Source organism: Cottoperca gobio, chromosome 22 (assembly GCF_900634415.1).
Source record: "Cottoperca gobio chromosome 22, fCotGob3.1, whole genome shotgun sequence".
NCBI classification, from domain to species: Eukaryota; Metazoa; Chordata; class Actinopteri; order Perciformes; family Bovichtidae; genus Cottoperca; species Cottoperca gobio.
In genome coordinates this window covers 13866848-13894067 of record NC_041376.1, presented here as the reverse complement: position 1 = coordinate 13894067, position 27220 = coordinate 13866848, and the positions used below count along the sequence as shown (strand labels likewise).

The window sequence follows — 27220 nt, the reverse complement described above, 5'->3', positions numbered from 1 at the left end:
GCCACTTTACATTAAGAGGAGAGCAAGGCGGCAGAAATGTGCACTACAGATGGTAGAAATTACTTAGCTCACTTAACTTCAGAGATATTTTTTTTCTTCTCTCTCTCTCTCTCTCTCCCTTTTCCACAAATTACTCCAAGACTGGGGAAATTGATAGATTCCTTGTGCCTTTTGAGTTGTTGTTTTTTTTCAGCAATCCCAATTGTGATATCAATTTAGTCAACTCCATGACTTTGGAAGACATCAGTATGCCTGCAAATGGACAATCAAAACTATCTAAGTTGGGTAAAAAAGAAAGGCTGAGGCCATAACCAAGGAACAATACCAACAGTGAATATGAGGTGAACTGAACTTTTTTGAGAAGGAGCTGAATTTGCTTTCCAGGAAACGTCTGGCCTCATGTATATCACACATAAAGCCCTGTGCTGTTGGGACGTCCTCTGGGGTGAAATATGGCTGCCAGCTCTATAGGAACATGCAGATGTGGGCTTATACAGTCGAAGGGAGGGAGGGAGGGAGAGAGGGAGATGGTGGTGATTTATTTCCCGTGTGTTTCAGTTAGTTTTGGTCACTGTGAATTGCAGTCTCTTCATTTTCCATCTGCACCCTTCTTTCTGGCTATTTTCTCTTCTCATTCACTGTTTCATGACTGCTTTCTGTCTTCTCTTGCTCCTTTCTGTAGATACTGTTTCGCAGACCAGGTCTATCTTTATGACAGATAGCAAATACAGGTCATAGGTGAATGGGCTGGTGAGATCTAAAACTCAATCGGCAAAGCTAAATCTGATCACAATTAGACACAAAAGCTTTTCCTAAACGGCGCCTAAAGGCAGATACAACACCATCATGAAAGTGTATGAATGCAAAACCAAAGAAAGCAACTCAATCTAATTAATGTTGAAAAAGGAATGTTGAGCCGTTCTTGATTTCTCTGCCAAGTGTTACCTTGCATCATGCAAGTGATATTACTCAAAGGGTTTAGAACGATCCAAATCCTTTTGTTTTTATAATGCTTTGCCGTTTTACTGTACGTTGTCCAAAGTAGCCTGTTTCTGACTCAAAAAGGCCTTTGTCTCGCTAATTACAGAGCCAGCTGTACAGCCCTCAACCAGAGACTGAGAGTTACAGCACTGACAGAACCAGTAGGGAAACCTGTGGCTGAGGCAGCCGCCTTTCACAGCATTTCCAGCTGGAGTGAAAATACAGCAACATCTGAAGGACAAGCGATAAAATTAAAGTATTTATAAAAGTAACATCTAAGGCAGGGGTCTTCAACGTTTTTCGGGCCAAGGACCCCCAAACTGGTGTAGCGTGGTGCAGGGAACCCCTACTGTATATATTGTACACAAGAGGCTTGAGGAGGTCTGTGCGACGGGGAGGGGGCGGAAATGTATTTTAGTTCACCCCTCTCCTTTACTCCACTCTGTCTCTGACTGTAGGTGTGTGTCAACGCCCTTCGCGAAGTACAGCAGAGGAGGGAATGTGAGTGGGAAAGCAAAAAAAAATAAAATTGTAATTGCTTTATCTGCAAACAATTTTGCGACCCCCCTGCAGTACCCCCTGGGGGTCGCGGACCCCCTGTTGAAGACCTATGATCTAAGGCGACGGTTTAATGCCTTTTTTCCATTACCTATGCCAAAAGACCTTCACATTTTCTTTATCCCGCTAAGCTTTATCATCCCCTTTGATAGCGAGAACACTTTTAACTGATGCCAAGCTACACTTTAAATTTATATAAAACATGTTTACTGCCAACATTTCCCAGAAAGCATCTCCACTGAAAATTCAGATGTGTCATTGTAGGATATTAAATACAGTCCCATAAAGACTGAAAACTAAACTGTGGCGATTGCGCAATCTCCATTACAGCATCCATCAGAACTTGTCAGACGTTCAGTACTACCAAAACAAGTGTTTAGCTTCAAATATTTCAGTTTCCTGGCAGTCTAATCCCACCCATCTCTAGCAACATCACATCATCCTCCAAAAATGCCTGGGTGAAGAGGAATGTTCAGTAACAGGCTGGCTGTCCAGGCTGACCAGCTGGCTAACTGGGAGTCATTCTCATGGAGTCATGAACTTTTGTCCCGCCACTGATCCCTTGCTGGCTGCACGAGAGGACTTGGGCGACACCAAACAGGAAGCGCTCAACAAGTAGAAGCTATGGATGTTTATCTCGCGCCATTCATCAAGTCCAAAAACCAGACAGAGAAGCCGGGACCCGAACAGTGAAACAAGGCAGTCCCGACTTGGAGTTGCATGTAGTCGTCAATGCGCCGTCGTGGTTTAGATGGCTACCCGACTGGGAGGGTCTCCACCTCCCAGTGGCTGGCTCCCTTCATCCTTTCTCACAGTCCTCAAGGAGCCTGGCTTCGAGTTGATACCCTTGTGCCACTAAAACAGTCATATTTTAAAGTATACACTAGATTGCAGGAGCAGTAACCGCAATAGCTGTCCTACGAGACTGAGACCGAACCTATCAAGATCAGGTTGCCCCGGACTAAGGATGACCTTAACCACTAAAGCTGGTGAATGTGGTCCAAAACCACGACTATCAAAACCAACTTCAGATCAGCACAGAGAACAGAGAGAAAGTGAATCTACTCTGTGGACGCTGGCCAAGTCATGTGGTTGGGTCTTTAGCGGGATGAGGCATGAGCCGTACGAAATCTATACAATACACAGCTATTAAAACAGGCTGCATGACTCCCCGTCAAACAATGAGACTGATTCAAATCTAAAGGGTTCAGGAAATATATGAAATGTCAACCTTGAAGCCATGACATGATATACAGTGAAGGAGAGCGCATGCAAACATCTGGACATTTTACAGCCGTCAACTGCATCCATGCTACAGCATAGAGGCTTGTATCCATGCTTTGTCGAGTGAGTTCTCTGCGAGTTAACAAGTGTCTTTAATACAAAAGGCTCATTGAAGATTGGACATGGGCTAATTTGTCATGATGTTGCTGTCTAGTACAGCAAATCTTATAGTTTGATAAGCCAGTGAAGGAACAGGCTCCAAAGACGAACACTAAGAAGAACATAAACTAATGTCCCAACAACAAAGTAAAAAACAAAGTAAAGCACTCACTTAAACGTTCTGTCCTTAAGCTATGGTCACAAGCTTTGACAACATAGTGGCTGCTTGTGTTTTCTCCTGACCTCTGAGACTCTCAGAAGTATAAACACAGTGATTGCATGGCAGTATTCTTCTATTCAGCACTGAGACCGGCCAAATAACTTTACCTTACTGCAAGTCCACTTCCATAGTATAAGTGTAGCCAAGAGTCTCTCTGCATTACAAAGTAAATACAATTATGTTAGCATAGCTTTTGTTGTGGGGAATACAGGCGTGTTAAAGCACATGGGTGAAAGTGAAATCTGACGCTCGACTATAAATCGAATCCTACACTGTAAGTATCTATAGTACGACTACCGTTAACCCCTTGACTCGCCTATAAATCGAGCTTTACAGCTTCAATATGGGGAGATGAGGTAGTTTTTCTGCCTATTGGGAACAACTCAGAGGAGAGACCGGACACAGTGGAGGAACTACATCTTCCAGCACGCCTGAATGCACACTGGGGTGCCATGAAAAGAGCTACTGCCAAATTGCAGCTTGGAAGAAGATATCATAGTTTACACACAGATAAATCCCAAAGTAAGAGTTTACAACAGCTAACACAGCAGAACACCTGACACTGAATGGACATTAAGTCGGGATAAGCATCCCTGTTTGTTGCATGTCTGAGTGGTGAGTCACTTTGTGAGGCAGGCCAGCTCTCAGTCAGCGGAGGAAACAGCGGCACGAAAGGGGGGATATACACTTCCATCCAGACTCTATCTCCATGCAGATATTACCACATGAAGTCTAAAGCCTTTTCCTGTCTCGCCTCTGCTGACAGACACCTGAGGTTCTGCTGACTAGAGGCATCCTGGGACGACTGTCAACGGCTTAAGCCAGGGTCAGAGATCCTCAGCTGGAAAAGTTGGCCAGGATGAGCGGACTTTGTAAAAAAAAAAGGCTCACCATTGTCATGCATATTTTAGAAGGAGAAGTGAGGCAGGGATGAACTGGAGAGAGCAGAAGGCCTACAGTCATATTTTCCGTTGATATCAAAGCCATGTGGCTGGATTTCATGAAATAGTTGAAGCAGTACACTGCATTTGGCAGTGTTTAATACAAGAAAATGTGGATGAACGCGCTGGATATGTTTCGTAGTGATGATGTACAGTATGTTATATAATGAAAAGGATGTGCAGTGTTCAGATGTTAATTGTTTATATAGGCTTTTCAAGGTTCCCATGACTGTTAGCCGTGAATTAGATCATTTCCTGTCATATTTTATTAGAGAGCATGGCATCTTTAAACAAATGCATGTGATATGAAGTGATACACAACCATAAACATGTAAGCAATAGGTAATCCTGATCTCAGTTTGGCAGTTTGTCGGCACCCACTCGCCATGAATGCACTGCACTGATTTATCTTTACGTGGTTGTCTTCAAAGCATCGTATTTCCCACCCTTTTCCTGTTACAGATTCTTGCGACTGTGCCAATATGTTACAGCATCCATGTAAATATGCGCAGTGATGAGATTTTCTGCTCTGCAGACCAGAACTGTTCATAACTAGCGAGTGAGAATCAGCATACCTCGTAAAGAACAACAACATTACCCTGCTCCTCAGGAATGTCAACTTGGACAACATGGAACCAAAGGACACAGGCTCAACACAGATAGCTGCTTCGCTGTCTCCCACATGTTGTTCAACACAAGTCTGTTCCTCATTCTTTTTTCTACTTATTTCCATTGTCATCATCTAAACACACAAATATAGCTCTTTGACCGACCTGAATGTTTAGATCCTGGTGGCTGATGAAAGTGCTTTGCCTAATCACCCTCTTTTTGTTCAGTTGATGATAATTACAGACACAAAGGGAGTAATCACCATTACACACAAGAGGCTAGAAAAACAGCAACGTGTGGATGCACACAGGAGCCATTTCATTATTCCAGCAGGCTTTGCACACCATTAATCCCACGCAAGTATGAAGTACACATACATGGGCTCAAAGGTTTAGAACACCTCCTGTACATACGTGTAGAAAAACGGTCTATTTTGTAGATAAATAAAAATAATGAATGTTTTCAAAGTTTTAATTTTCAATACTTATTGTACCACTTACTGTACGAATGTACTCTTAGTTTAGCGCTCCAGATTAAGTGGGTTTTTTTTAATCTTATTTGGCGTTTGTAGGACTGCAATGAACATATTTTCCTGACAGACAAAACCACTTCATATGAAAAGGACAACCTCTGTGGTGTTGTAGCTTTACAATGCTTATTATTTCCTCCGCCAAAAGAGGTTATGTTTTCGGCTCGATTTGTCTGACTGTTTTTGTCTGTCAGCAGGATTACAGAAAAACTACTGGTCTGCTTTTTATGACACTTTGTGGAAGGGTGTAGCATGGGTCAAGAAGGAACCAATTCAATTTTGGATTGGATCCAAATCACAGAATATGTTTCACTTTCGCTAAGAATGCAAGGTAAGGCATTTGTTCTGCATTTATGTGACGTCGGAATAATCTGAGAAATTCGCTCTCACCTAGGGAAATTCACGTGAACGTCCTATCAAGTCGGAACAACAACTCGGAAACAGATATCAATGCGTTGTTTAAACGTTCTGGGCAATAACGTACACACATTCGTCACGTCCATGTTGTTTCCACATTACGACTTAAAGCTCATGAACACACTGGAGTCTGAATAAAACGCCTTCCCATGCATGTGAATGCACCATTGGCCTTGGCGGAGGTCTTCGCTCTCTGAGTGCCATTCTAGTTATTATATGGGGCCACTTCAAATTAGAAACAGAAATTCAAATGTTTTACCCTTATTCTTACTTTGCACATTATAAACAGGCAGACGCAAACCGTGATCAGGACTGGCTCAACAACCGGCAGACAAACCGGCAATATAAAGCTGGCGCCGTTGAATTGCACTTTGGATATTCTCACACAACCAAATATGAGATGGCAAATGATGAAGCGTATACTTTCTGTACTTAAAGCCATTTCTCATGCTGAGGCTACACACCAGTGTCATTACAACACATTACCAGTGTCATGGAAAATGAAGTAGGTCCAACATCAGCAAAACCACCGAGTTCTTCTGTATATGTGTGTGCAGACGAGCTTGTGTGCCTGCACTTGCACCATGTACAGTAAGTCCAGTAACATTACACCACAATGTAAATAACTGCCGCTACTACACTGTGCCCTGTAACTGGAGGAGCTCCGGTGCTGTTGTGTGCATGCTTCTGCGGTGTTTGACTCATTTTGGGGCACGAGGCCCAGATGTCTGCTTTGGAAAACAAAACCTAAACAGATGAATATGGTCAAAGATGACAAAGCACATGTTGCTGCATCATGTCCACTGCCTTGGGTATTACTGCTTAAGTTTGAAAACAAGCTAATTGCAGTAGGTTTGCGTGCGTTTGTGGAAAAGCTTTCACTTCAGAGGATGTTTGAGAAACAAATGTTTGATGCAAGATGTCCTTTCTAAATCAAAATTAATCGTATGAAAGGGTGCTTCAATGAGACGCTTACCTTCTGGTCCACTATGGAGCACACCAGGTCTTTGACCGCGGACAGCGACAGGTCACTGGCTTCCAGGTTCACTGTCTCTCTGGTCAGTCCTATCTGCAGCAGGAAGGACACCCCATGGAAGGAGCTGCGGGAGTTGGTGGGACTGGGGACGCTGTGACTGCCGTTGGACAGCCGGGTATAGAGCGGTCCGGCTGTGCTCGGCGACGAGGATGGGTGGTGCGGATAGAGAGTGTGGAGGAAGGCTCGAGGTAAGGATGGGGGAGAGGAGGCAGACATTGGGTTTCTTCCAATGGCGACGTGGAATGCTGAATGGTGGAGGTTTTAGTGAAGGCTGGCAGAAAAAAGCTCAGTCGACTCTAGATGGGGGGAATCTTTGGTCTTCATCAGTGGTAGTGAGTCAGCACTGTGTGTTTTCATCAGAGTGACATTGTTTTTCATAAATTAAGAGCGCCCACCTGAGCTCACACAACACACACTCGTTCACTAGACGGGCAGGTGATGGAGAAAAAGTGTGTGAGCAATCCGCAGACTTCTGCAGCAAAACCACTGCAGCAAGCCTCATATCCTGGAGTGGCGTTCCTTCTCCTTACTGAAGTCAGTAATCCACTCTGACCACAGGAAGCCTGTCACCGCAAACATACACACAGAGACAAACACACATAGTGCTATTTTTATAATGAACAAAAGTAGTTACCTATCCGAATACAGGAGTAGAGACATTAAAAGGACTGGTCCACATCAGAGGCTCTCTTTCTGTTGTGTTGCAGGGCAAAGCAGCCCGTCTGTATGAATGAAACAGGAACTTTTCTTCCCTTTGAACACTTGAACACGTTTTAGTTTAATTCATGATTCATCCAATCTGTCTTTTCAATTAGCACACTCAGAAAAGGGATTTCACCAACTAATATCAAAGAATCAGGCAAGCTCCTCATTCTTTTTAAAGTGAGCCCACAAAATCAATATTTGCCTTAGCTAGAATTAATTTTTAAAAACCTGACATTGTAGTTCTCATAGATTATTACTAGTGTTGTGTTTTTCTGTTGCATTGCATTGTTTTGGTTGTAAGAGCATCCCAGGGTTAGCTTTAAGCTAACTTGTTATAAATGGGCCGTGTTAAAGGAGTCACAGCTTCAACTTTTGTGTATAATATAATTTTAGTTTCAACTTTACTAGCGTTCTTTTTTGACATTTCAAAAATTATCCACAAATATTATAACAACGGGACCTTATGCTCGTGCGCAAATCAATAAAACAATATCCTAAAAGACACGTAAAAGTTGATTAAAGCGTTTCATTTCTGTGTTTACAAGAATTCAAACTCCACAAACATCTGGAAGCAAGGCTTCTTAACATCTGCACCCCTCCCACTTTCGATAGGCTTGCTGGCAGAACACAAGCCGAGTTGAATGGCAGCTAACCGAGTTATACAAGAGCTGAATCTACATTCAGAGCACTTTGCTGTAGGAAAACTATCTCTTCACGTAAAGCCCGTTTACAACCAAACGCCTTGAGTCATTCTGAAACAATACTTTACCTTCACAGTCAGCGAAGGGCGCTTTTCTTTCCATTGTGAGTTTACTGAAGAAACTTTGTAACTCCATCAACTGAGGAAAGCGGAGACTGAAGTTCAAAAGTCTGCACTTTCTGGAAGTCACACACAAAAGCCCAGCGTCGCCGCTTACATGTAACAAATACCGACATACGTTTTACATACATGCGAGCAGAGACTAACCGAGCCGTCCATTTATTTTGTCTTATCTTTTATTCCAGATTGTAAATTCATGCGCATCTTATTATCCTTCCAGCTGTGTCTACTCCCCCTGCTTGACGAGAAAAATAGAAACGACCGTCGCTGGGGCTTGGAGTCCTTTTATTATCTCCGCTTAACTGACTTTCCATGTGTGGGGAGGAAAACTTGAACTACAGTGCCTGTGAAGCAATGGCGCCTCCGATGGAGCTCAAGCCAATGCGCATGTGCCTTTCTTTTCCGTTATTTCAACTTGGCCATGTCAAGAAAAAACTTTATTTTACACGACCCGGATCGGTTTGCAATACTGGTTTCCAAAGTGGGGTCCAGGAGTCCTTAGGGGCCCATGAAGGGGTTTCCCGTATGTCCAGAGCAAAATGAGGAATGGGTTGATTTCACTTTACTTTAATAAATAAACAACAAAGAAAGAAGTTTCTAATGTTGTCTTACCAGCTTAACATATGTTAAAAAGGAAAATATGGTTGTGTGGGTCATTGTGCCGACTTAAGGACCCTGACATGGAAAGTGTGGGTTTAATTTCTTGGATAAGAGGAAGCGATCTGTTTAATTAACTATTACTACTTCTAAGTATTGAAAGAAAAAAAACAGGAAGAGGGACTTGATTTTGCAAGGATGCTAACGTGTTATCTAACTGCCAGCTCGTGTTTTCCGATTAACTGACCTACACAGTAGATTACACAACACATTTTAGGAACTTCTCCATTGTTTCTCAGATTTTGCTACTCAATAATGACATTAAAAATCTATTTAGCTGAAAGCACGATGCTGAGTACACATACAAATACAATCAACAAGGATGACAAACAGAATGCAGAGTTTATTGACAATAAAAAAAACACTTTAAAATGATTAATACTGTGGAAATGTGGAGTCAATTCTCTTTGCCCAAGCCATGAGGCCTCCACTGATGTCTTTCACTGTGATTCTGTCCACCGCCGATCCACTCATCTTCTCCACAACCTGCACCGCCTTCTGAGAGTCGTTACCCAGCTTACAGATCACATACACTGGAGGGATCAGCAGAGAGAAAACACTGGGAGGTTAGTTTAGTGACCCCAGTGGACCTTAAAGACTTAATACATGTCCCATTCAAATGACTAATTAACGTCAAAACGCTCAACCTTAATTACTTTATATGATAAAAGAACGCAAAGAAACACCGTGGGGCGGAAAAAACTTTGAATGATAAAAATATTACATTATGTGAAACAAAAAAAGGAAAATACTTAAAATCATAGAGTTGATTATAATATTACAATATTATATATATATAAATATATAAATTAAAAAACAACCAAAACTGTGTTAAGGCTAAATTTAGCTCATTGATAAAGAAAGCTCAACACAGTGAATACCCAGAACGTCTCCAAAATAACACTGTGAATATCAATTTCTCGAAAGCAGGCCAGCTGCTCAGGTTGACCTTACTTGTTTTGGAAAAGGGGTCACCTAGCAACCCCATTACAACCTAGCTGTCCAAAATAAGCCTGTGGCCCGGCAGTGTGAGACCACAGAGTAGTGGACTGTGAATATGCACGAGTGTGTCTCTACGTGCCTGTTCATTTCAAACAACATGTACGGACCCTAAGCAGTGTTTTGACATGTTACCTGGAGGCCGGCAGTCACCTTCCATCTGCTGCTTCAATTGGCTGATTCTCTCCTGAAGTAACTGGAGATGTTCACTCTTCCTGTCCTCTAAACTTGAGAGGGGAATGTCTGGAAACAGTATGAAGGAGAATAATCACACAGAAATGGGAAATAGGAGATTGTTTTTGTGCTTCCATCTCTAAAAAGGATACTGAGAGAGAAAGGTAGGTGGCATATATCCACCTCCACAAGAGGGCGCACGTCCAATAAGAGATGGGGCTCTGCATTGTCCACTATCGATTTATAATCCTGGAATAACATTAAATCAGTTCTTAATGCATAGATATTACTTTTTAATTAGAGAGGTGTGACTTTATGATTTAGATATATCTGATCAGGGTAACTGAAATTACAGAAAATGTTGAAATGATGTTTGTATTTGCATTTTTTGAGTAATATGAACATTTAAACTGCTTTTCCTTAAATCACAGGAAACAAAACTGTTTTCTAACTGGAGCCCCGTGTGCACAATCTCGATTACAGCCCAATCAATCATGATCCCAATCTCTGTGCCTAATGACTCGGCGGGTTTGAAAGCCCCAATTCTCCAGAACACAGATGCAATCCACGAGCACTGCTCTCACTGCCAAATAGAACGTGTTATTCTTTCCCATAGAAAATCTGCAAGCACATTTTAAGTCATTTCCCATTTGGGGCAGGGTCAGCGCTGAGATGTAATCAGTTCTTGAATGCACATGAAAACTGAGAAAATTGTGAGTAATCATACAATAAACAGCACTAAATACAGGGACTCACGCAACGGCCAACTGTTCTGAATCTGAACTATATATTCTCTACCTGTACTGTGATCCTCTGATGCCCGGAAAGGAGGTTGAGTCTGCGGCACTGAAACACATGGAAAAATCAGGCAATGAGAGATTCTTCCTAGGATTACTGAATATAAGCATGTGCGTATATGCATATGCCATATATTAAATGGCAAAATCCAGTTGAAGAAACCATTTTTATTACTTACAAAAAAGGAAACATTGCTGTCAAAATGTGCAGGACCCCCTTATACGAGGTATCCCATCAGTTCGGTATCTTATGACCAACCTTATCAGTGGCAGCAGACCCACAGAAAGCCTCATAGTCCACCAGCTGAGTCACACTGGGGTTCTCTCCACACACTGCACAGCCGGCCTGCTTGGGCCGCAATTTGATGGTCCTGAATTTGGCATCTTGAGCGTCAAACATCACCAGCTGTTGACCGCAGGACGCTGGCACATGGGGGTCAAGGAAAAAACTACATGCAGCATTCAGAGAATCTGCTGCCACGTCCCCCATTTGTGTATGAACACCATAGTAACATTCAGGCATTTTGGCAGGAAAATAGTTCAGAACTTCCCTGTCTGACGCATAAGGACCAGGTGTTAGCATCGGTATCACAATGCAAGACAGAGGGCAGTATAGGGCAAGTCTATTCTCTAATGCGTGTCTTGATTTTAGCACGAGAACACTTTAACAACAGCTTCAAAAGAGTTCCCATAGGAATGGCAAATGAAGAGTCAGCAGAGTTTCTGCTATATGTTATCAGACAGGCACTTTGCTACAATGAATGACCTGTAATGTAATGAAAGCAGCTTTCAGCAGTTCTTTGTTGATTTATAGAGATGACAAGGCAGAAAGTTCTCATGTAAAGCAACAGAATGTCCCAGGAAGGTCCTGTATATAAAATGAGAGTTCAGAATGGAAAACCAAAAGGATACAGCCTTGTCCAGAAGCAATCTTGAGGACCTCCAACGCTTGGAAGCAGCCCATTATCCCTGGAACTTAAAGAAAAGTGGAAAGTTTTACGAACAACTATCAATTACATTTACACAGACTGTACTTTGTACAAAGTTAATGGCTCCTGGGCAAGTAAGGGGACAAGACTCACCCACTCCTAACACCCCTCCGTCAGAACAGTTGGTCACTGTCTCTGGGGGTGGGGGTACCGGGTAGAGACATCTGTAGCAGGGGCCTCCACGGTAGTTATAAACTGTCAGCTACACACACACAGAGCAAGAAGGCTTTAGTAACATGACAAATGTAGAAGAGCTGAGGGACTCATTGATGAGGCCTCTCTACCTTACCTGTCCCTCCATTCTCAGCGCACTTGCTGACACCAGAGGCTTTCCACCGAGCACACAGGAGTCATTCACCAGATAGCGAGTGGGGACATTGTCTGAACAATCGGCCACAATGTCATATATGAGGTCAACGAGTCAAGGTGTCATCACAAACAAATAACTGATTAGTCACATGTACACATTTCCTAACGCCATCATAGGCCTGAATAAGATTGTATGGTTGGAAGCTGTAAGATAGTTTCATGACAAAGAGTTAGCAGGTCTGTGTAACAGGTGTAGGTAGAGGATACTGTTGAATGAGTTGCAAGGCGTTCTCAGACGAGAGCTTCAGGTGGTAGGGAATACACTCAACTGTTGAGTTCAACCTGCCGACATAAATAATAAATACATATCAGTTCATTTCCTAAGAAGTCTGGTTTGGTCCTCCGTGATTAGCAGAACACCAACATTTCTATAATATAATCTATATCTAATAATTATATATCTATAACATATGAGTATTTCTATAAACCGTCTTAAAAACAAACATCAGGGTCATTTTGTTTTTTCCAGTTAAATCAAGAACAAACCACAAAACGGCAACATGTGAGTTTTGAATGTGACATGAGGTCTTAGTCACATGTCCACCCCAGCCCTACTCTCTTCCTTCTAATCTTTACTTTCCGTCTCAACTATCAACAACTATTAGATGATACAAATATGACTTAAGACTCTCGTATTATAAGTTGTACCATACATGTAGTAAATTATATTAGTGACCAATCAATAATAAAAGTATGTGACACAGCAGCATAAACACTGCACAGGATTATTTGTTTGTCAGAGAAATGGCGCCCCCGTGTGGTCATGTCTACGCAATGTGTGTGTGTGTGTGTGTGTGTGTGTGTGTGTGAACAGTGGGCCCACTGTGAGGGAGGAAGGCACCAAAAACAGCTGCCTCTAAAATAACATGTTTACACAATATTTGCAGACTGGGGAGAAATACACAACCAAATATAACCTGTGGTGAGACTGGAAAGCGCCAGCATGCTTTACACTGCAACTAAAAGTCACAAAACACAACAAACTCCACTTATCATAGTTAGAGAACATTTACTAATAATATCTAAATACTAACTTCTCTGTTTCAGGTCTGTTTGTGCACAAATGATCCCAAACACTTCTGTTCTACTAGATGATATTGGTATTATGGTGCTTTTGAAATCTAATGCACCGCATATGATACTTTTTCATCCAATGTGTGCAGGTGTCAATCAGTACCTTTTAACTGCATTGGCAGCAGACAGAGCCTTTGCTTGGTCCTGGTTCTCCTCCCCATGAAGCACCTGTCTGTGCAGGTTACTGAGCTCCACCTCGTCATAGTCCAGCAGGCCCAGGCGCCCTGCAGAGACACAAAGACAAAGTTGTCAAACCCGGATAACGACGGCGAACCATGAAGATTAAACTAAATAAATGTAACTTATCTGTAGTTCTTCTTTGTTGCCTTTTCTCCTTTCTTTGTATCTGATTTCTTTCATTTTTCCCTAGTTGGTTATATAACCAAAGTGTGGGTGAAACTTCACCTGAGGCAACCGGTAGTATAACATAACCACAAAAGAAAACATATCCACAAAATAAGTAAGTCTGTGAATATGCTCTAGCCTCTTTACTTAAGTTTTCCCAGAGTACCAGATTGTAATCGTTAAACAGCACTAAAATAGGTAGTGTGATATATTTCTTTTGGAAATGGAAATGAATAATTATGGCTGCAAGCCTCTCCTCCGCAGGTACATTTAGTTTACCAGCCACTGGGAGGTGATCCAAATTGCTAATTTTAGACACTGCCTAAATGAAAAGACAAACTAAATAGCACATTTATTTCAAGGTTAATTATTTAATTTGTTTGGCACGAGGTCCTGCTGAGCATTAATCAACTAGATTACCTACCGATGCCTGCTGCTGCGAGATACTGTGCCAGGGGGCAGCCCAGGCCCCCGCAGCCCACAATCAGCACTGAGGTCTTGGATAAGTTTAGCTGACCTGTGGACAATCAAGAATGAATCTCACTTGACAGAATGCTTACTGTACTGTATATCAGAATAACGCTGTCCGTCCGTAGCCATCCATACCTTGTACACCCAGCTCGGGCAGAATGAGCTGTCTGCTGTACCGCATGATGTCCTCGTTGCTGAGGGCTGCTTTGGCTTTCAGGGGGGTTAGGGGTGTCACTTTATCATACAGCTCAAGCACTGAGGTATGGTTCTTATATTCACACAAGGGAGGAATTACAACACAAGATATAAGAAACAAGTCCAAACAGGAGCTTTGAGCCATGTGGCATCACAGCCCACAACAGCCTGCCTCTATAATATAACGCGCTACATTTATGTCTCTCTTTACATAACTCCCATATGTCTGACATAAGGCGCTTTTTGGGAGAAGCTCTTCATAGGGAGGGATTTAAGTGGCTTATAAAATGCTTATTTATATTCCATTCAGAATTTCAGATGATTTAGGTGTGCTGTATCTCTTTCCAAATATCCTCTTTTATTTCAGACCTTTTAAAACTTGCCGTCTCCCCTTTGTGAAAAGAAGTCATCTGTTTTTGCATATTTGCCATTGATTTATTTATGAATATCGCACTGCGTTCTAGGATTACATTTACATGATGTTTGCATTTAATGTTGTGCTTTTAATGCAATGTTGATGTGATATTCACATGGTTATTGTGCGACCACTCACAGCAATGCATTACTTGGACATATTGCCCTCAGTACCAATATCACAATGTGGAAATACTCTACTAATACTACTAAATATTAATCTGAGGGGTGCTTATGGAAAGAAGAAACAAACAACTTCTCTCAAACACAAAAAAATTCTGTTAAATTATTGGATGATTTTACCTATCAGCTATGACGGTTGAAATAAAAAACATGTGATAATTTTATAGGTGAAATGTCTCTTTGGTGAAACGGCTAACGATATCTGAAACATTGTAAGAGGCAGACATCTTTTTTGGTCAGAGGTCTCAAGTCAAAAAGGTTGACCACTGGATTAAAGGATTAAAGGAACCACTGGTTTAATCTTTATAAGTATTATATTTTATAAATGTATCATGTGAAATCTTAATCTTCAAAGTAACTAAAGGTGTCAGATAAATGGTGGAGTGAAAAGTACAATATTTACCTGTGTGATGTAGAAGTATAAAGTAGCATAAAATACAAATGCCTCAAAATTGTACTTAAATTACTTTCCACCACTGCTGTATATATTCTGTGTTTTTAGGTGGACTGTGTCTCTGCTTAATTTCATATGACTGGGATGATTTCTCAGTGTGATGTAATATTCAATCTTTTCTCAGCTAAACATCTTCATCAGAGGCAGTTCACCAGCTAGCTAACACGCTAGTTAGCTGTCCATCAAGAGTTCAGGTTCATTTTAAGATAGGAGAAACATTACATGCGTCAAACGTGCTGAACAATACCATCACCATACCTGAACAATACTTGAACGATGCATGGTGCACTTTGTTGTCTGTCTTCATTTTAATTTTCACTTCACTAATCGTGCAATATTTCACAGTATTACCACTTTACTGTGAACCAATGTGCAATACTCTTTATATATATATATATATATATATATATATATATATATATATATATATATATATATATATATATATATATATATATATATATTTATTGTATATCTCTTTTTACTTTCAGTTCCAATTTTATCTTTTGGCTGTTGGTGGACTAGCAAAGTAAGATTTTCATTGTACGGTATAACTGTCTGTTTAACTGCATATGACAATAAAATATCTTGAATCTTGAATCTTGAATATCCGACTATAAGCAACGTTTGCGAACGTTTTGTAGACTATAAAGCTACAACATAAATACTAAAAATGTAGATAACAAATGAGGCGAAGAGATTATAAAAACACCACATTTCTGTAGGAACATACCAGAATTGACCTCTTGTAATAAACTTAAGCATTCAGTAAGACTTTCGTACCTTTTCCAGTTGTGCCAGTTTTTTCTTCAGACCAACTATCTCTTTCTCTTTCTCCTCGAGCTGTGCTTTCAGGCAGCGCACATCTTGAGCCATGGCTGCTGGCTCAAAACACGCGCAGTGACAAATATATATATATGTGTGTGTATCAAAAGATGCTACAATTCTGATTTAGCTACGATGTAACTCTGTGACAGAGACATGTTGACATATGATGCACGCAATACAGCACGCATCCATGGGCACACGGCACATACTTCCGGGTTGACCACGTGACAAGGAGCCAACGTGATAGGTGACGTAGAAGCGCTGGTCTTACTTTCACACGAAACAAATAAAAAAAGAATTAAACAAATATATAATGCTATACTTTATTCTTCGGGGCGAAAGGAAATTCTATTGTTAATGTTTCGTGCAGGCTTCTACAATCTGCACAAATATCTAAGCAAAGCACGATGTATAAGTGTCTGCAGGAATATCTTAAAATATATTAATTAGGCCTACTTATTTATATATTAAACACTATAAATCTTTCGTTTAAACGTTGGCCAGTTTATTACAAGACAAAGACATAAAGGCTCCAGTTAGGTTATGTCTTGTTATCTTAAGGCTGTATGTAGTACATGTGTTGATTTATTGTTGAAAATGAGCAATTATCATAGAAAAACATGGTTTGACGCCGAGATCGAGAAGTGGCTGATGGTATGCCGCTATGGTTCAGCGGATTATGCTGAACCCTTGAGAGGTATGCTGCTGGTGTTCCACCGGCATGTCCCGTTTCCAAACGGCGTGCTGCTTAATAGTGGTATGCCACTATCAGGCTGTGACTCCAGTCCACTGATACATACTTCCCATAATTATATATTTGGGGTCACTGTGTCATACCCATGTTGTTTAGTTGATGAAACACACACACACACACACACACACACACACGCACACACACACACACACACACACACACTCAGCAGTACAGTGACGCGCTGTGGTTTGTGAGCCTCCGGTCCTCCCTCCTGCTTTTCACATGATATGTAAGCTTCCACAGAGGAGAGACAGGAATGTGGAGAGAGGCAACAACAACGATGGCTGAGCGGAGCCACGGTCCTTCCAAAATGCGTTTATTTTACACTGTGGCCATCTGGGTGACATTCATCTACCGCACCGATGGAATTCCCTGGACTCAAGAAAAGGTAAATACATTAAGAGGTTATATTCACATTGTGTTGCGTTAACATATTACTACGCAGTTATAGGCTAAATGTATGTTTAGACACCCAGAAAACTATCTAAAAAGTGAAACCATTTTTAAAAACTTGCCACATGCAGCATTTTTACTACGTTATTGTACGCTACTTTTGACTTGGCTCAAATGAATGATTGTAATTATTGATTAACTCCAAAAATCTTGTTGACTTTTTCTGTAACTTAAAAGCATTTGAACCCAATATTTTGAACTGATTTGTGAAAGAAATGGTTGAATTGTATGCGAAATAATTCACTCCAATTTTGTTTATAGTGTATCTCTGCGTGTGTTTCCTTTTTAAATGGTAATCTCCCACTACTTAAACTGTTCCTTATGAGAAAGACAAAGTTCCCAAATACAGTTTTGATATGCATAATATATTTATTCATGATATTCCACCAACACTCTGCTCTGTTGGTTATTCCCCTGAGATGCACCTGGGCATGCCTGGCCATTCATGTTCCTCATTTATGTTCTTCTTCTCCTCTCCTCTTTGCCTAGTTGCTATGGCAGCACAGTCATCATCATTGATCCTCCAATTGCAGGTCTTGGTATTTATAGACCTTAAGTGGACCCCCTTTTTACCCTGTCTGAAGTCAGTGAGCCCTAGCTCTGTGGATGAGTATGTTCAGTCTGTTTGGCCACATAATTATACATTTTGTATCGCACTCTGTAATTATAGCCAGTCAGTTTGGGCCCAACCCTTAACCTGGTTTCTTAAGTGAGTGTTTATGCACCAATTGTAATGGACAGAGGTAAGGAATGTGCCCTCCCCTACTGTCCGAGAGAGTAAAGTGAAACTAGGAGGAATAAAAATGTCCTCCGTGATTTCCCATAAGAATATGAAGATGACTTATCAAGCAAAAATGACAACAATTTGCTGGTTTCAGCTTCTCAAATGGGATGGTTTGCTGTTGTATGTCATTGTGGGTTTAATATCTTTGGGTTTTAGGCTGTTGATCGAACAAAACAAGACATTTGAAGACGTCACACTGGGCTCTGGCTATAATGTCATGTGATTTTTCACTATTCTTTCATTTTAAAGACCAACCGATTGATTAAAAAAAATGAACAGAATAGTTGATAATTAAAATATCAGTCTGGATTTGATAACCCCAATGTATCATATCGAGGCCCTGTCATTGTAGAGGCTGGAGCAGTGCAGAACACACAAACTGTGACTGATATTCAACATCAGCTCTTTCCCTGCTCTGTGTCCTTCTCGGTTCAGTTTGTTACCAGGACAACCACGGTGCACAGCAGGTGAACTTTGAGACCAAATGAAAAAGAGCCGTGGGGATCGAAGAATCAATGTGTTTTTTTAACCTAAGGCTGTAACTTAGCACGCATTGAACTGCCAGCTTGAAACCTGAATCCAAGCACCCTTCACTGTCCTGCCTCTTGTCCTGTATTTGATAGATCCCTCCTTTTCTAAAGTAGCCTGTGTGTGTATCTGAAGAGATTCAATCAGTGTCTATTCACACTGCTCTAATTGGCCCATGCATCTCTCTGAGGAGGTGTTTGAGTGAACACAATGTTTGATACAAACTTACAAAGAATTTGTTTTTTTTACTGCTTTTTCATGTTCCCATACTGTATGGCCTTTTTAGACATCATTGTCATGTATGTGATATAGTAGCTGACAATGAAAACATCTTTTCTCCTCATGTGTCCCTAGCAACTTAAATATTGAAACAATAAAAACCCACTGTTTGCAGACCCAGTGAGTGGTTTCCAGTAATATGAGAGTGTTGTGACATACCAAAATCAATTGTATTGTATGCTGTGTGTCATCCACGTCGCTGCTCAGTTGAAATGCATCATAGAGAGACTTCTCTATTTATATACTAGGAAGTTGTTGATCTGAAATTGTGTCATGGCAGACACTAACTCAAAAAAGGAGTAACTAGAAGGGCAGTTGGAGGCCATGCCCTATCTGGCAATGTTGACAAAAGTGATAAATAATTTGTGTATCTGCCCCGTGATTCTTATCCGCTCCCAAATTGAATGAGTTCTTCCTTGTCTCATGCTTCACGCTTCCACCAAGTTTCATGAAAATCGGGCCAGTGTTTTTTCTGTAATCCTGCTGACAAAAAGACAAACAAACAAAGCGTTTGGCAGAGGTAAATATTGCTTAATAATATGCTGTTTGCAACACGGCAGAGCTTAACAGTAGATCACAGTGATCCGATCACATCACTGATGTTAAGCCATTTGATTATCATGCATTAGTCTTTCTGAACGCACTTAATTCCATCCTCCTATTGAAACCAGTGTTATATTGCATCCATTTTGTATTGTCTTGTTTCCTCTGACTCTGTCCAGCTCCATCACCGAGCTCTCACTCTAACACAAGATGAGATCAGTACCGCCCTGTCTCACACTGACCTGGAGCAGATGTGGCAGAGGGACCTGAGGCCGCTGCTGGTTACCAGGTACCCAGGATCTCCAGGCAGCCAGGCCGTGCAGGAGGTGAGTCTATTTTCTGGATAACGAATCATGGCTGGTCCACATTCAAATACAGGAGCACTTGTAACTACAACATAAAACACCTCATATTTTAAACAAAAATTGACTCCAGCAGATCCCTCTGTGTACTCAGCGTAAATTGTCAGCTGGAACTTATATGCATTGTTTGGGGGATTGTTATTTTACTAATTTACTTACAGTAATGTTCACCTATTTACTATTCAAGCTCTGTAACAAAATTATGATGTAATAGTTGATATGGAAAGAAATTAAATCTGAGATAAGCAAAAAAAAAGGAAGAAGAAAACCTGGAACTTCCCCAATACTACACAGGAAACATACGCACACACATTTGAAAATAAAAGGGGGAAACCATTTCAAAATCCTGTTACTCAGCTCATGAAAAACACTATTTTATTTGCCTATATAAGCAATATCACACTGGTTTGTGACCTTTACAACCACTTCAGGAAGTTATACAATGGTGTTTTATCCCTGAACATGTTTTTCTTTTCTTTTTCACAAGTTTAATTGCCACAGCATTAAGTTGGCTAACTCGGCGGTGATAAAGTGACATAAGGGAGATGAATGCTCAGTACCAACAAGTCATCTTTGTGTGTGTTCACAGCATATCAAGACAACCCTCGGTGCCCTCGGAGCAGGCTGGGAGGTGACAGAGGATAAGTTTATGTCACAAACACCCTATGGCCCCCTGCCCTTCACTAACCTGGTCGCCACTCTCAACTCATCAGCCAACCGCTGCCTGGTCCTGGCCTGTCACTACGACTCCAAGTACTACCCACCACAGTGGCACGGGAGGGAGTTCCAAGGCGCCACGGATTCTGCTGTTTCCTGTGCCATGATGCTGGAGCTGGCACGAGCCCTGGATGAAGAACTGAAAGCTCAGAAGGTGGTGGCCTAGCATGTGACTTAAAGCTGCAACATACAATAAGTTAAAGGGTATACTATACATTACTGGTCTATCTGTCTGTCTGTGACTCCATGTGTAGATGCCTTAAATCCCTCCTGTAGGCTTTTCAATGATACTCAGGACAGTTGGGGCTGTGTATTAGTTTTTGTGGTTGTGACCGGCACTGACTTGAGTTGTGGTCATGAATCACAGGCAGGTCATACGTCAATAACACCAATGACAGTAAACTCTGGGGAAAAACAAGGCCAAACATGTTGCACACAGTTACAGGTGTGAACATCACTGTAGAAACAATTCAAGTTAAGTTCAAGTTATTTATGTATCGTCATATGCAAAACAATTACAGAGAAGCAGTTGTTGGCAAAAGAAATCTTGTATTTCACACATTAATTCTCATTAAATGCGCATGAAAAGAAAATTACAAAAAATAGTGCAGAAGTCAAAAGGATAACTATAACATAACCGTTATTAAATATAAAATAAAATAAAACATATTTCTGCCAAACACGTGTACAGTAATGGCAAAAGAAAGAAGTTGATACTAACAACACATTTTCAAGACTTCAAGGCAAAATAGTCTAATTTAAAGGATAAGGCTGGTGTTATATATATATATATATATATATATATATATATATATATATATATATATATATACATATATATTTCTTTATTATTATCACCCAGTGCAACGCTGTGGCTCATTAATATGAATGAATATCTAATCAGGCTTCAGCTACACACAAACCACAATATAGATCAATTCATTGTTGGGTTTTCAAATGATTAGATCCTAATAAGAAATATGTAAGCCTTATCCTTTATGGTTTTCATTGTGTGAGTTGTAAATATAAGTTTGTATTAATTTGTAGGAGAAGGCAATTCCCATGAACCTTTATGAATGAACAAACCTCTGCACAAACTTAACATTGGTGGCAACAACATTTTAAGTGAAAAAGCTATAATTATTGGTTCTGTTTTATGGGAATTAACACAAAAACAATATTTAATTGCTCCACAATTAAGTGAATCATAGCGCAAACACTCATTTGTATTCATGCAGCTTGCTCCTCTGACCTTTTCCTGTTTCACAGTTGGGTTCAGACCCCTGTCTACAGGGCGGACAGTGACAGCGCCTGTGACAATGAGAGATCAGCCAAGGGACATGTTTATCAGACTCAGCTGCCTGTCACAAAGGTCGCTGTGGGACTAGGATTCACTTTGAATTCAAATTCATTAGGTGCCATTGAGGCGGACGCATAATAAATATCATAGCTGATAAATGACATAGAAGAAATTGTAAATTTCCAATCCAAATTTATTTAGAAAGAAGTTTTTAAAAGCTGACTGCTGTACAATCAAAAATAACAAAACATAATAACAAAAATAACAAAACTTATTCACTATTCATTTGTCAACTAAATTAAAAAATATATATTTTTGCAATAACATCTGTAATGTGAATTATTTTAGCCACTTTAATCGTGTAGTGAAAATCTGATATTGTGACACAGACCTCATTTCACATAAAAACTACTTAAGAAAACCTCATGCAGTTTTTGAGTTACTGTAATCTCTAAACCACTAGGGGGCAGCTGAACTCTGGGAATGCCTTGACTGTCTTCTTTTTATCCCCCATGTAGAGCTCAAGTCCTGACCTCACTCTGCAGTTGCTCTTCTTTGATGGAGAGGAGGCTCTTTTCCAGTGGACCTCCACAGACTCCCTTTATGGCTCTCGCCACCTGGCCCAGAAGATGGAGGCCACCCCTCACCCCGCCGAAGCCACAGACACCAACCAACTACACGCCATGGTACACCACAGTTCTCTCTTTCTGCCTAGAGCCCCTGAGATTAGCACATTCACGTAGGCACACTGAAGATCATCCTTTTGTTAGCTCACATCAATTTCAGCACAATCTGCTCAGCCCTGATCTCGTTTTTCACGCACATCACACACATAGACACCTTCACAAGGGAGGTGTTTGTGTTTCGAAGAAATCTCAACTCACAAAGCCAGTTACTTTATCATCTTGGGTTTCTTGATATCAAACATAATTTATTATACAGTTCATGATAAGAAGATGTCACAGTAATTGGTAAATGTTTCTGTATCCTCACCATGGAGAGATAGAGAAACGGACTATCTGCAAATGTAGACATTCCTGTGTGGAGAGTCAGAGATAAAGCAGACACTATCTAGTGTGTGTGTGCGAGTGTGTGTGTGTAGACAGACAACGATGGAGCAGTGATGTCAGTGTGTTGCACCATGCCTCAAAGCAGGGGCTCTGATGTGTGATTATTATGGGAACTGGCTTCTTGTCAGGAACCTGTCTTCAGGATGTGTACAGAGTTTCTCAGGAGAGCTCACCAGCATAACTTTCTTCTCCTCCAGGATCTGTTGGTGTTGTTGGACCTGATCGGGGGTCCCAGCCCGCGCTTCGGCAACCAGTTCCCCAGCACAACACACTGGCTCTCCAGACTGCAGAGCATCGGTGAATAATCAAAAGTTGTACTACTATTGTAAACACTATGTAGATCTGTTTACTGTGGTGAAGGTGTGCCACAAACAACATGAGTCGCTTTAATCACGAGTCATTAATATGTCATATGTCATGACGCATCATCGCATGAAGGCCGATGTGGCAACAGTCCAATTATTGCCCATTTCTCACATTTCACTTCTTTGTCTCTCTTGTGTTATGGAGATTATATATATATTTTTTCTTTTTAGCTTAAATTGCTAATAGAGCATTGCAAACTATTTTCTCAATTCAGCTTCTTACCAAGTGTGATGGGGTGCCACATTAAAATACCATGAGAATAGTTTTAGCTTGACAGATTTGTGTATCGATGTTGTTATCCTTGCTTTTCTCGTTGTTTTTCAAACGGGGGGTTTTTGTTTGAAAAAGATGTTGTTAACAGTCAGAGTTAACCAACATTTTAATCAAAATTGGGATGTCAATTGTGGGGTGTGTTTGCTTATGTTGCCAGCACTGTCAATCAAAATGTATCAAACCACACCCGCACAGTCCTGATGAAGCAAATCATTACATTATTGATTCATTACAATTACAAAGTGATAATGTTTCTTTCTTCAAACTGAACTAACTCACTCTTTGTCCTCCCTCTTTTCTCCTCAGAAAAGCGTTTACACTCCATGAACCAGCTTGTGGATCATCCTAACAATGTGCAATATTTCTGGCCCAGTCAAGCTGTTGGCCACATACAAGACGATCATATACCATTTCTAAACAGAGGTAAACACCCTAACAAAGTAACACAACTGACATATATTGTGTAGCTCTGTCCTCATCCTGTGCCTCTCTCTGTCAGGTGTGAGCATCCTCCACCTGATCCCCTCCCCCTTCCCGTCCGTGTGGCACACGTTTGACGACAACGAGCAGAACCTGGATCGCTCCACCATTCAGAACCTCAACAAGATCATGCAGATTTTTGTTCTGGAGTACCTCAACGCCAAACCCGCCATCCCTTCAAACCCACAGAATGCCCCATAAAAAAAAACAGCATAACAAATCGACAACTTTCTTTCTTTTGATGTGTCACTGTAGTAAAGATCTTCAGCTGTTCTTTTACAGACTGTATTTAATGCGGTTTAAACACAAACAATATGTAGTCCTTGAGATGTGAGGTTGAGATTCAACTCTGCACATCAGAAAACATAGAGAATATGTTTAGAGGTGATTGATCTACACGGACAAGAAATATTTGTCCAAACATATTTTTAGTTTGTGTAAGTGTACGTGAAATGCACTTTCTTCCAAAAAAGGTTCATAAGACTCTGAAGCCTCACCCTCCCTTAAGTCCCCGGCAACAAGATCAGCACACAGGATCCTCTGTGTGTTTGTTTTTTGTTTTACTACACTGCTCTCTTTATATCAGCTTTAAACCCTCCTTTTCACTCTGATGAGGCATCAATGCTAATGTCTAGGATCTGGTGCTTCAGAGAGAAGGGAAAAGAGCCGTGCAGAGGTACAATAAAATAATAATTATGAGCTGTTAAAATGCTATAACCCCCTTTATTTTTTCCACCTTGAGTTCCATGGCAACTTTGAAATGCATAAACTCCAAAGTTGATGATACTTCTTTAGTTATGTAAAAACATCCAGAATCTCTGATCTGTCATGTTGTGTGATAACTATATACAATATGGCGACACACATGAAATGTTGACACACGGTGTGTTTAAGCTCCAGGGAACGGGACATTTCCTCTCCTACAGAAGATCTGTTCAGAATAAACCTGTCAGGGGCAGGAAGTGGGTTTATTTGTATTCTAACAACATCTTTAGCACTTCATATCCTGTCATCTTAGATTGTGAAGTGGAATACTTCCTGTACTGATGTTTTGCCTGCCTTTGTTTATATGATATTATTAGCCTGATCTTAACTAGATCCCACAATAATATACACTGCCAAAACTGGACTTCCTGTATTTTGAGGCTGAAATAAATGTTGATTCTGAATACAAGCGAGATCATGCAGAGTTTGCTTTTCTTTGTGAGCCTTTGTTTTACTGTTAATGTTTTGGGAGCTTTGAATGGAGAAGTTTCTCTGATGCTTGGTTATTGTGATTATCTAAAGTGACCTTTTGAATGAGGAAGTGTTAACATGCTATGTAATTCTACCCTAAGACAACAAGAATAGCCAATACAGTGCTCAGGTCTTTCTTCCTTTCTCAGCCTCAAAGCTTGGGCGCTCTCTTCCTCAACAGACCAAACACCCTTTCCATCACTCCGCCTCACCTCGACAACAATCCCATGATTCACTTAATCCTATCAGGGAGGACCTCCCCTGAATTCCACACCACCCAGATCCCCTTCAATCCAGCCCACTCCCATGAGAACAGAACGTGGATCACACTCTCCCGATTGCTGCAGTCAGAAATGTTTGAGATGCCTGGCAACAATCTACACAAACATACATTATATCTTGTGCTGAAGGAGATTATAGGTACAAGTGATTCCAGGGGCATTAGTCACCTACAAACTCCAGAAAACAATGTTTGCTTTGTGATGCTTTCTCTGATTTGTAAACAGCGGTAAAACTTCAGTGACCTGCTGTGTTTTACAGAGAAACCTTTGCTTCTTTTTTGTCTTATAATGTGCTAACCATGCTCACTCACTTCTGTCGTGTTAGGTTTTCTATTAAAGTTTACCTCAGGCATTCTACCTGTCAGTCATCACCGTAATTACTCTGTTGAGCTGTTTTGAAAAAAATATCTTTAATTAACTTTAATCTAAAGAAAGGACTCTTATTCAAAGTATTTCTCATATCAGTCAGCATGCTGGAACAAGTATCAATAAGAGAAGTTATTGTTGGAGAGCACTATATTGGGGCTTCCAGTATTTTTTTGCCTGACAGAAAATGTATGCGTGCCTGGGTGTAATACCAGCCAAGCTTTAATCTGCAGCTGATTACAGTGCAGGGTAGCTTCCAGCTGTACGGTAATGAAGTGATGGGAAGGGCCGGGACTCTCCCATGCAAGGTGTGTTTCAGATTGTAAGAAAATAATAAACCAGGAAATAGTGATAGTAAAACTGCTAACTTTACAAAGCCTCTTACACAAGGCACACAGCCAAAACATACTGGAGTTTCAACTATTGTATAAAATAGATATACAAAAAATGACCGTAAAGAATTAAGATGATGTTCGATCAAATGTATGAATTATTTATGATCGTACATCAGATATTGTCACTGACAGGAGAGTCACAATCCAAAAGGTTTTAAAAGACTTTCCTTGAAGTTGAAACATATACAAATCATTGTTTTAACATTACAGCAGTGCCATCATACTGTTCAGAAATTTTAATGATTAAAAAATTAAGACAATAGTATATTTGTGACTGGATCTCCTCTGGGATGGCTGTGAATGGATTCCCCTCTGTCGCTGGGACAGACGTCTGACAATTATATAGTATTATTGAATTGGGGATGTTTTTTTAAAATTAGTTACTGAGATTGTATCCAATGTTGAGCATAACTGTAAGCATCTGTTTACCAGTGTGGGGTGATTCTAGGGCAGCGTGCTACTATAGGACTTGATAGGATGCAAGTTACCAACAGAGAGCAGCAGTGAGTCACATTCAGTTTAGTGGATGTTTCTGATGTTTTTCTTACATTGGCCTATTATATCGCGGTGACTGCAAATATGCATGACAAAAATAGTTAATATTACTCTAATGACTTTGTCATGTCAGTAAGATGTTATCAGTGTGCTATGACCAATATATTTACACAAATAAGATGTTTGATGCACACTGTACTCAAGTATGCACTGACATTCAACTGTGATTCGCCTTTTAAATGATCTTGACACAGTCACAGTATAATGTGATTTTGCAGTTTTTATTTTTATTTTTCAGGAGCAACAACATATATAGTCTACTGGGCAGCACATTGTTTGATATGTACACGCCTCCAGTTTCAAATGAGGGCGGTGATCACACAGAAACTA

The 27220-nt window shown here is 40.7% G+C and overlaps 3 protein-coding genes across 6 annotated transcripts in view; 1 reads left to right on the top strand and 2 right to left on the bottom strand.

Moving 5' to 3' along the window:
* prkd3 (protein kinase D3) overlaps positions 1 to 8404 on the bottom strand; it is a 38380-nt gene extending 29976 nt beyond the window's left edge. For 2 of the 4 annotated variants that reach the window (XM_029461223.1, XM_029461225.1), the window contains exons 1-2: positions 8149 to 8404; positions 6615 to 7237 (exon numbers count right to left, since the gene is read on the bottom strand). In XM_029461223.1, the coding sequence (XP_029317083.1) occupies positions 6615 to 6890 (276 nt within the window). In that variant the 5' untranslated portion in view covers positions 6891 to 7237; positions 8149 to 8404. Of the gene's footprint in view, positions 1 to 6614; positions 7238 to 8148 lie in introns of those variants that run through there. The other 2 variants (XM_029461224.1, XM_029461226.1) reach the window with 2 other exon arrangements.
* A 773-nt stretch (positions 8405 to 9177) lies between these two features.
* mocs3 (molybdenum cofactor synthesis 3) lies at positions 9178 to 16383 on the bottom strand. Its single transcript, XM_029459928.1, has 13 exons — positions 16104 to 16383; positions 14210 to 14342; positions 14028 to 14120; positions 13362 to 13482; positions 12392 to 12466; positions 12105 to 12222; positions 11909 to 12017; positions 11739 to 11801; positions 11086 to 11249; positions 10828 to 10875; positions 10182 to 10278; positions 9991 to 10098; positions 9178 to 9389 (listed from the first exon to the last, which is right to left on the bottom strand). Exons 1-13 carry the CDS (start codon positions 16194 to 16196, stop codon positions 9232 to 9234), a joined length of 1380 nt encoding a protein of 459 aa, XP_029315788.1. The 5' UTR covers positions 16197 to 16383; the 3' UTR covers positions 9178 to 9231.
* A 732-nt stretch (positions 16384 to 17115) lies between these two features.
* On the top strand, positions 17116 to 25237 carry qpct (glutaminyl-peptide cyclotransferase). Its single transcript, XM_029459944.1, has 7 exons — positions 17116 to 17290; positions 19669 to 19815; positions 20441 to 20722; positions 22387 to 22554; positions 23136 to 23235; positions 23884 to 24000; positions 24077 to 25237. The coding sequence occupies exons 1-7, from the start codon at positions 17159 to 17161 to the stop codon at positions 24256 to 24258; spliced, it is 1128 nt and encodes a 375-aa protein (XP_029315804.1). The 5' UTR covers positions 17116 to 17158; the 3' UTR covers positions 24259 to 25237.
* The last annotated feature ends 1983 nt before the right edge of the window (positions 25238 to 27220 follow it).